The sequence below is a fragment of the Fukomys damarensis genome, unplaced genomic scaffold (genome assembly GCF_012274545.1).
Source record: "Fukomys damarensis isolate Sample0158 unplaced genomic scaffold, DMR_v1.0_HiC HiC_scaffold_16, whole genome shotgun sequence".
Classification (NCBI taxonomy): domain Eukaryota; kingdom Metazoa; phylum Chordata; class Mammalia; order Rodentia; family Bathyergidae; genus Fukomys; species Fukomys damarensis.
Genome location: NW_022900928.1, coordinates 46,406,804 through 46,418,048, shown reverse-complemented (window position 1 = coordinate 46,418,048; position 11,245 = coordinate 46,406,804). Strand labels below are relative to the sequence as shown.

The 11,245-nt window shown below is 33.6% G+C and overlaps 1 protein-coding gene across 4 annotated transcripts in view; it reads left to right on the top strand.

The window, feature by feature from the left end:
* Positions 1-11,245, top strand: part of Mtmr2 (myotubularin related protein 2) — an 80,888-nt gene that overhangs the window by 20,944 nt on the left and 48,699 nt on the right. For all 4 annotated transcript variants that reach the window (XM_010633638.2, XM_010633639.2, XM_010633641.3 and 1 more), the window contains one exon: positions 5,712-5,817. In XM_010633638.2, the coding sequence (XP_010631940.1) occupies positions 5,712-5,817 (106 nt within the window). The remainder of the gene's footprint in view (positions 1-5,711; positions 5,818-11,245) is intronic.

The following is an 11,245-nucleotide window of genomic DNA, read 5'->3' as shown; positions in this document are numbered from 1 at the left end:
TTTTTTTTTTATTTATTTTTTTTTTTTCTGGTACCAGGGGTTGAACTCCAGTCTTTGTGCTCGAAAGGCAGGCAGCAAAATCACTGAGTTAAATCCCTGGCTATGCTTTATATTTAAAAGAGTAATATATTTTTTTACTATACCCCAAAGAACTATTTTTCCCCTTAGGTGGCAATATTCCTTTCATTGGGAATGCACGTTCTAGACACTATGTATATAGTAGTGAACAAAACAGACAACATTTGAGACCTTCAGAGAGCTTACATTTTAAGGGGGTTAGGGTTAGAGGAAATGTGGGAATCAGAAATAAGTAAGTAAAACAAAAAGAATGTCAGATGATAATGAGTATGCTGGGAACAATACAGCAGAGAAAAGTATAGAGAATGTTAGGTTTATAGTGATTGTTTTTATTCTTTAATTTTCTTTCTTTCTTTTTTTTCTTTTTTCTTTTTTTTTTTGATACTGGAAATTGAACCTGTGGTCTCATGGAAGGTAGGCAAGTATTCTTTCACTGAGCCAAAGTCTCAACCTCTTTTTCATTTCTTTATTCTGAGATACTGATTTGCTACATTTCCCAGGCTGACCTTGAACTTGCAGTCCTGCTTCACCTTCCAAGTAGCTGGAGTTATAGTCGTGAGTACCTGGTAGTTCAGGTATTCAGTATTCTTGACTTGAGCAGGCTTTCTTAGAGTCTCCAAACAGATTTTCCTATTGTTATAATCCATTCTTTGATCTGTTACTAAAAGTCTTTGAAAAGCGCAGAAACTGGCAGTAGTTTCTCATTGCTTACAGAACTAAGTATCAATTTGTTATTTAGTACCTGCTACAGTCTAGTCCAAACACACCATTTTCAGGATTTTCTCTAATTATGCCTTATATTTCAACTAAAGTGGTCTGCTTCTTAAAATTGCTTTAACATGCTATAAATTTCCTACATTGTTTTCATCAGGATGTTTCTTTGCTTAGTTAAATTATTGGGAAGGTGCTGATGTCTTTTATGATTATTGATACACCCAGATGCCACATCTATTTTCAAGCCTTTCTTGAGCCTCTAAATTAAAGCTATATGTGAATTTTTCAGTTTCTAAATTCCCAAGTGCTTTGTTTCTCTCTCTGATATATTTATCATACTGTGTATATATTTGTGCACATGTGCTTGTGTGAAGTACACTAGAATGAAAGCTCACTAAATGCAGATACTACATGTGTATCTTGCATGTAGTAGGTACTGTAAAGAATTGGTTAAATTAAACTGAGAAATAGGACAGCTAAAATAATATAGTGAAGAGAGTGAGAATTTATATTCAGAACCGAGAAAATACCTTTTTTTAAAAAAAAAACAGGTCATTCATAAATATAGAAAGACACATTTTTAAGGGATTATTTATTGAGGCAGAACCTAGATTGCAAGGGATTAAGGAGTGAGGGCATACTGAGAAAATGGAGACTGAGGATAGACAATTTGCTGAAATGTACAAGTAGGCTGAGCTCAAAATGAAGTATGGTCTGCAGATTTGGGAAGAGTCTTGTGAAGAAAAAATCGCATGTAATGCTTGAAAGAAAAATGAATATGTTCTCAGATTCAAGTACCTTGATTACTTCAAGTCATGTACTGTATTTCCATTTTTCACTTTGGCAGACAAATGTTTCATATGAGTCAGGCTACTGAAGCTAATACTCATCACCAAAATGCTGCAGTTACAAGGTTATAGTTATGTGTGTGAATCACAAAGAAAAAAGCCTACAAACAGAATCCTTGTTGGGCACTGTCAAGGCTAATGTCCTGGAATCAGTTGAGTTTATATTCCTCTGTTCTAGATCTGTCTGGTTAAATTACTTAGAGAGAAGAGTTACTGAGCCAACCCTGTATGTATTTTTAGAGGGTCTCTCTCCTTTGAATGATTGCAGATGTAATTTGAAATGAAGTACATTTTGAAATTGTATGTGCATTTGAAATGGAATCACTAGCTAAACTAGGTAATTTTCAAATATATTTTAAAAGGATTAGTACAGATCCAGATAAAATCACTTAATATAAAGAATAAAAATACTTAATGAAATTGTGCTCTATACTTTTTTGAGACAGAGTCTCACTATGTAGTTGAGACTAACCTGGAACTCACTATGCAGCCCAGGCTGGTCTCAAACTCACAGCGATCCTCCTACTTCAACCTCCCGAGTGCTGGGATTACAGGCATGCACCACCACACCCGTCTTTGCCCTATACTTCTTAATAATGTATCTTTTCTATTTATCTCTAAACAAAGGTTTTGAATTTATATAGTGATATCCCAGAGCTCCTGAGATAAATGTACCTATTAGATTTAGTTTCTTTTTAAATCTGTTACACTCAAATGTTTTCTTAAAGATTTTAAGCAACACAGTGTTGGAATAATTCTGTGTGTCTTAATTTCATATTCAAGACTAAGACTAAAATATTTTAAAGAAAACTTTAAAATATGAATCTAATGTGTGCATACACATGCATGTATAAACTTTTCAGTCAATTTTTCAGCATTCATCTAAATGCTATGTGGATTTCACATAACTAAACTACTCATTTCAGAAACCTATACTACATCAGAACTAAAACAATTCATTCAGGCTAAGAATTTTAAGGTCCCTGATGTTGCAAGCCATATATCTTGACCTTAAACCTTATAAAGTCCTGGATATTTAAACATCTCTGACATTGGGAGCAATTGAGGAATAGATTTCATGAGATTCTCAAAATAGTATATGACCATCAAAAATTTAAGGACCACTAACAATCTAAATAGTGCTTTTCAGAGTGTGAAACTGTTCTGAGACATGGTGGTTAAGTGGTTGGCCAAGAATAGTGCTGCTAGCTCCATAAGGTGAAGATCCTGGTTTCTTGATTTCTGGCTATTTCCCATTTAACCATGCCAGTGGAAATTTCAGGTTTTCAAAACTCAGCTCCCACCAATTGTTTAATGATTGCTGTTCCCTTAAGATGTAGCAACCTTAAAGAAATGTTTGCCTCAATATCATAATGAACCTTTTAATGGGAATGGGATACAATATGTATTATGTAAAATAACACAGAACTCCAGAACGCTAACAACTTTTTTTATTTTTCCTTATTTTTGTTTCACTTGTCTTCCTACTCATCTTACATCAACTTTTAAAAATTTTATTTTGTATATTCTAATTGTGGCCTCTCAATTTGATTAGAATAATTCAGTCTTTTAATCATTCTCTTTCCCATCCACCCATCCATCCAACAAATATCTTCTGAATGTCTGCTCTAGACAGCTATCTTCCTGGCTGTTAGGAATAGAACAGTGAAGAAAACCAACATCCTTCTCTCAACATTTTCTTCCTTTCTTGAAGTTTGAAATTGTAGGGAACACAGATATTCATCAAACATTTACTAAGATGTATAGGAACACACTGGTAAGTGGAAAGAAAGTAAAGTACAGTACTGTGAGAGTAGCTCCTGGGGGCACCATATCCAATTGCGTTTCCCTGGGGAAGTGTATTCTGTTGAGAATTAAAGTTGAGAGGGTGTTTGGCAGAACCATGCTCACTGCAGAGGTCCAGGTTATTTAAGAATCGCAAAGTACTGTGTATAGTTGGACGAGGGAAAACAAGGGGTAGATTTAGAAAGGAAAGCTTGGAGGAGTCAGGGCTTAGCTAGATCATGTGCCAACCTGAGGCTATGGTAAGGTATTGATCTTTTTCCTGACAGCAGTGCGGAACCTTTGAAGGATTTTTTTTTGTTGTTGTTCAGCTTTAATTGAGTTTATTGGTACATTTTAGGGATACAGTACAGTTACATTCATTGTTGGGATCTTGTACCTCTACATGACAGGTCTTGGTTCTCATTTTTTCCCCTTGCCCTTGCCCTCCCTTCACCTCCTCCTCCCCTCCCCATCTACAAGCACTTTATTTCCATCTTTTCTTTATCTCACATTTTTTTTTCTTTTCCCTTATTACCCTTCCTCTATCCATCCCACCTTCCCTAAACCTTTAGTCCCTTCCCATTTCACAATGTCAGTAATCTTATTAGGATCTTATGTATTATTGCAGTTTATTCACACCAGAGAAACTATTCAGTATTTACACGTGTGACTTATTTATTTCACTTAGGAGTATAGCTTCAAAATGTATCCCATTTTCCTATGAATGAATCTATTTTCTCATTCTTTATGGCTTCCATTTTATAGGAAAACCACATCTTCTTTATCCAGTTTCCAACTGATAGGCAAATGGGCTGTTTGCAAATTTTAGCTATTACAAACTGTGCCGCTATAAACATGGGTGCACATACATCACTGATATGATTCTTTTAGTTCGTTTGGAAAGATACCCAGCAGAGGGATGGCTGGGTCAAATGGAACCTCCAGTCCAAGCTCTTTGAGGTATCTCCATATTGATTTCCATAGTGGTTGTACCAGTCTGCACTCCCACCAACAATGGAGAAGGGTTCCTTTCTCCCCACAACCCCACCAAAATTTGTTGTTGTGTGATTTCTTGATAGCAGCCATTCTTTGTCGGGTGAGGTGGAATCTCAGTGTTGTTCTCATCTGCATCTCTCGAATGATCAGTGATGTAGAACATTTTTTCATATATTTACTTCCTGCTTTTACTTCTTTGTCTGAGAAATGTCTATTCATTTCGGATGCCCATTTTTGAATCAGGTCTTTATATTGGGGGATTAAGCAGAATGACAGAGACCATTTTCTGCACTTTGGTTATTAAGAATAATGATGCTATGAATATTTTTGTACGCATTTATGTACATTTTGGTTTTTTGACCCCTGTGTACATGTCTATATTTCTCTTGAGTGTATGTTTGGGAATGGAATTGCTGAGTCATATAAACCCCATTATTTATCTGCTGACAAATTGCCAGAGTGTTTCCCAGAGTGACTATACCATTTTTACAATCCTACCAGTAGTATATGAGTTACCCAAGTTTTCCACATTTTACCAACATTTGCTATTTTGTTTTGATTACGTATGACCACCCTAGTGGGTATGAAGTGATATCCTTTTATTAGCAAGGCTTTTAAGCCTAGTATTTAGGATGCACTGGGTTTTAGTTTTTGTTTATCAATCTATTTAGTTTGAATAAACTGCTTATTACTCAATAGATACGCCCTATCCATTCTCAAGTTCTTTATTTTTATTTCTTTATCTTTTGTTTTTATTTGTGGTTTATAAAGCCTCAGTCTAACCTTTGCAATCTTTAGACTCAAGCTCAACTTATTTTCTTAACTTTATTTTATCCTGTTGATATTTGAGCCTTTGACCTATGAAAACAGCAATTAGAAATGTTTAAACTTAACACATTTCTTTGCTTCCTTAGTCATAATTACTACAATTTCCCGAAAGCTTTTTCTCCTATCCCTTGTTTGTACCTCTCATAGTGTTACTGATGTGCTTATGTGATACAATGTTTTTTTATTGGAAAGAAATTTGAAGGGTAGAGGCTGTTCCATGGCCCAGTTTGACTTGTTAATTACTATTAAGAATGTGCTAGATAAAGATTCAGTATAAACAGTAATGAATCAATATAAATAACTTACAGAGATTCTTCTGTAATTTATATTTGGATACAAGATTGAATAGGCAATATAATGGCAATGGAAGTTATAGTAAATAATAGAATTATAAATAAAATGTCTAAAGTTGTTCCTTAAATCTCCCACTTTTCAAACATACTGTGCTTTTGTATTTTGTAGTGCCTCCACTTCTCATTCAGAGAATTCAGTGCATACAAAGTCAGTTTCTGTCATATCATCAGATTCCATTTCAACTTCTGCAGACAACTTTTCTCCTGATTTGAGGGTATGTATACTCTTTTAAAGTCCTGTTGAAGTACTTTCTGGTAGATATTTACGGCCAGCACTATCAATATAATATTTAATTAAGAAGTATTGATGGGGTATTCTTAGAGACCTGTGCCTTTATAAAATATACCAGAACAGGACAGCCAATTTGAAAAGTTTACTTATTTGTAACAGAAAAGTATATAATTCATTCTTAAGTTGATACTTTTAAATTAGTTCTTTACCAAAATGTAATTAATGACTTTGTGGTATAAAAGATTGTCATAATTACTCTCATTAATAATGGCTAGTAATATAACTGATATTTATTGAATATTTACTGTGGACCAGTCATTGTTCTAACTGCTATACACAAATTATCTCAACATTTCTACCAATTATATCACTTTTCTACATATGATAGTAGCTCATAGATTAAGTGAGGTCTCTTAGCTGATAAATTGTATTGCCAGTGTTTTTGGCCGGTACAAATTCTGAAGCTGGCTCACTGTAGTACTATGTGACTTACTTATGTAGTACTATGTGTAGTTCCTACACATGTTATAATTTGTAAGTATTCTTGTATTTATTAATTTATGTAAAATTAACCACATTGGGATATACTCTAGTACATTTATGGATTCATCAGCTTTTCTATAAGTACTCAACATAAATGATGGAAATATGAAATTCATATGTGATGCTAACCTTTTACGCTAATTTTTTTAAAAAACAATAAACATTTTCATGGTTCTGGAAAGTGAGAAGCTCAAGATCAGGTGCTGGCAGATCCAGTGTCTGGTGAGGGTATGCCTAGTTTGTCTTCTTTTATCCATGTGACAATGAGCATGTCAGAGTACCTTTAGAGTACTTTTTGTTCCCACCAGACATCTGCATTTTCATTGGCTACACTTAAGCAATTTTAATTAAAACTTGTTTTCCTTAATGGAATCATTTATTGTTGAGCATATATTGAGGATGTATTTTTCATTTTCAAAACAAGTGCACACATACAGGAAGATAATATTAGTAACATCTGTAAAGTCTTTCTACATATTTGTTCTTTTGTGAAATTTCATAAAAAATTACATTGTAGCAAGTTTTTAAATGTTTCTAGAAATTATAAAGGCTTATCTTCATAATCTTGATGATAATCTTATAGTAATTATGATGGCTTCGTGATATCATTGGCTGTTATCTTGAAGTATAACATGCTTTTAGGACAGTGTTCATTCTTAATATCAGTGTGAATTTCTCAGACTTGTGTTTTGACGACTTGGTTAGTTTTGAAGAGTATTGGCTAGACTCATAAAATGAAGTTTTACTTATCATTAAACTGGGCTCATGTGTTTAGGAGAGGAAAACCCCAAAGGTAAAGTGCTATTCTTATCACATTATGTAAAGGTATATACTATCAGCATAATTTAGCACTGTTGATATTAGCCTTGATCACTTGGTTGATATACTGTAGGTTTATTTACTATAGAATAGCATGGAGGTTTATACAAATACACATATATACAACATATGTATTTAAGTTTAGAGTCCCAGATTCCTCTTTAACCTTGTGCTCAGGTGCAAATGATGAGAAGATAAAAATCAGAGAAACATGAAAAAACCCAATTGATAACTTTTGTTTTCATGATTTAAAAGAGATGTTTTGGAGCAAAACTCATCACCATGCAACCTCCACTGAGCTACAGCCTCAGATGCTTACAAGAAAAGCAAATAGTCCCTTACACCTGTCAGTGTGCTTTTAAAACAAGCTAGCTAAAGAGGTATACTTTGTTATTACAGGTAACTTTTTTCATTTAATTAAGGAAGTTAGTATTTCATCAATTAAATTTCAGATATTAAAAACTTAAAGTGTGAACATCATTATTTTGTGAATCAGGTCTTTATACACTTGTCTTTATTACACAAACCCATCAATAGCAGCATTCAGGCCATTAACTTAAACATTTAATGTTTGGTAACTAAAGAGTAGTTGTGAGCAGAATAAAAGACATGATTAGAGTCTCTAGAAGAGAAACAGATGAAAAATAAAAATAGATTAGTTCAGGACCATGATGGAAGCCACGAATGCTCAGTATAGGAAATAAATGGAAACCATGAACATGCAACATAGGAAAGAGATGGAATCCATGAAACAGATTCAAACTGATATCCAGGAGATTAAAAACTCTATTCAAAGTATACACAGCAGACTGAGCCAATCTGAAGACCGAATATCAGATACAGAAGACAAGATGGTGGTCAGTGACCATGAAAGAGAGATCTCTTAAAAATAGTAAGGGACCATAAGAAATCAATCCAACAGCTCCTAGGTGATGCAAAGAAGAATAATATAAGATTGATTGGAGTCTGCAAAAAAAGGAAGAGAAAGTACAAATGACATAACAAGTTATTCATAGAATTAATGATAGAAAACTTCCCAAGCAGAGCAAAAGAACTTGACATACAGATAAGTGAGGCATATAGGACTCCAACTAATCATAATTAAAAAAAAAATCTATACCTAGACATATAATAGTTAAGATTCTGGAAACCCAACGGAAGAACAAAATACTACACACAGAGAAAAGAAACAAATCACATGCAAAAGAAAGCCCATCAGAATCACAGCAGACATTTCAACACAAACTCTCAAGTCAAGGAGAACCTGGAGTGAGGTATTTCAAGCCTTAAAAGAAAACAAACTCCAACCTGGACTGATGTAGCCTGCAAAACTATCTTCCAAAATTGTTGGGGAAATAAGATACTTCCATGACAAAAAACACCTGAGAAACTTCATGAGAACCAAAGCAGCACTCCAGAGAATTCTAAACAATATCCTAGAAAGAGACAGTGAAGGTCACAACTCCATGAGGCCCAACCGATCAAATCCATCAGGCAAGGCAAGAAATTAGAGGGAAATGGGAAAAAATAAAAAAGAGCCAACAACAGGAAAATAACATGATGATGACAACTCAATACATATCAGTTATAACCATCAAGGTTAATCACCTTGATTCACCACCAAACAAAATAAATAGACTGGCAGAATGGATTAAGGAGCAAAATACAGCAATATGCTGTATACAAGAAATGCACCTAGCTCAAAAAGAAATTCATAGACTGAAAGTAAAAGGATGGAAAACAGTTCTCCTTGCCACAGGAACCCAGAAAAAAGCAGGGGTAGTTATCTTATTTGTAGATAAACTAAATTTCAAACTAAAACTAATTGAGAGAGACAAAGAAGGTCACTACATCCCTGTAAAAGGAACAATCCAGGAGGAAGAGATGATAATCATAAATATATGCACCAAATAGCAATGCCCCCAACTATACAAAACAAATAGGGACATGAAAAATCAAATAAGCATTTATACATTTGTAGTGGGGGACCTCAGTACCCCACTGTCACAAATACACAGATCATCTAGACAAAAAATCAACAATGAAATACTAGAACTGAACCAAGCTTTTGAACAAATGGACTTAATAGACATCTACAGAGTGTTCCACCCCACAAAATCAGAATATACATTCTTTTTGGCTGCACATGGGTCATTCTTCAAAATGTAGATGCACATTGAGGTCATACTCTTAAGTGAAATTAATAGGACACACATACCTAAATACTGAATAGTTTTCTCTGGTGTGAAAATATAAAAGTATAAATAAGGATCAAATTGTATAATTGATATTGTGTAATAAGAAAAGTTCTAAAGGAGTAGGGAAAGTGGGAGGGGTTGGGGAAAGATAAGAGGGAAAAGAAAAAATAGAAAAGGAAAAACATGGAAACAAAATCTTTGTAAATAGGTAGGGTAGAGGGGGTGAAAAGAGGGCATGGGAATGTGGAAAAAATAAAAACCAAGATATGTTATGTAAAGGTACAAGATCCCATTGATTAATGTAACTTTATTGTATACCTAAATTGTACCAATAAACTTAATGGGAAAAAAAGAGAATACTATTCCTCTATCACTGTGTGCTATTTTTTTCTTCAGAATGCATTTACTTCCCATCAACCACTCTTACAAAGTTATTTTCTACCTCCTTGAAGGTAGAATATCTATATACTATTTTGGAATTCTCCATGGGAGATTTATTTCTTCATCTCATTTATTGACATACTCAGACATTTTATTATTGATTAGTGAACATTTGTGTGATTTTTGTCATTGTTATAATCTAAAAAATGACTATTCCACGAACTGTTCAACTCTAAACTTGGAAATCTTTCAGTAAGAATTTTATTCTTTTGACATACTCCCATCATTATTTTTTTTAAGCACTTCTTTACGTTCTGCCATTATAAGGTTTTCATCTTGTATATTTTCTGATCCATTTCTAAATCATTGTTCATTTTTCCCAGGGAATTCTATTTCTGTTTTTTGGGAAAGGAAATCAAGAGCTTTTAGTATATGTACCTTTAACAACCCATACAGTGGTAGTGCTTTAGTTAATTATTAGTGGAACTAACTGTAGATAGCTTTCTGTTCCTTTTTAATAGTCTGGTTTGGCTTTATGTGTAGAATGAAGAGTATGTAATAGTAGTTTTGATAGTCATAATTTATTTCTACAGGTGAATTGAATTTGGTTAACCTCTAGGCCTTGTGTGTTTCATTCTCATCGTGTCAATATTTCATAAGCTCCATTTAGTAACAGTTTTATATACAAGTGCAGAGGATGCTACACGTTTGAAGAGTGAATCTAATTATTCATTAACAATATTAAATAAAATTACATAGGTATTTTTTTTCCTACAGGTACTGTACAATGGCACCTACTTGGAAAGAATAGTAACTTAACAGCTAAATGTGAAAACTTTTTCTACTAAGGATTTCACATTCAAACAAGATGTTTGGACAAGCTTTCTCTCTACATCAGTAAAGCAGAGTGGAAAATGGGGGATTAGAACTAGTCCAGATATCTTGAGCTTTCATTAATTCAAGTAAAGTTCTGTGTTACTTGTTTGCCTTGTTGCTTGTGGAAATATCTTAAAGAGAGATAATCCAGTAAATATATTTCTGAAAAATTGAGCACAAATCCAGGCTTTGTAATTTGACTCCTTTCTCAGTGACATAATTATAGTGTTTTCTCTTTGTTCTATGTGGTCTTCACTTTGCAGTGGTACTTCTTTAATTTCAGTTTTAAAACTTAAAATGTATAATATTTAATAAAGCAAAAATTTCAAAATACATTTTAATTTTTGAAATTAGGCTTTTTCAAACTAGAGCATACTTCTAACATTTTTCTATTAATTAGAATTAATTTAAGAACCTAAGGAATTTGTGTGATTTATTTGCTCACTGGAGAATATATCTCACAAAATACAGGACTTTAAAGTTCAAATGTATAGCTCCACTTATTTGTCAGCTGTAATTTGATGGCACTGGGTTTTAATTAAAATGTGTTTCTTAAATAATGGTGATTATAAGATAAGTTAATAGTTGGGGCCG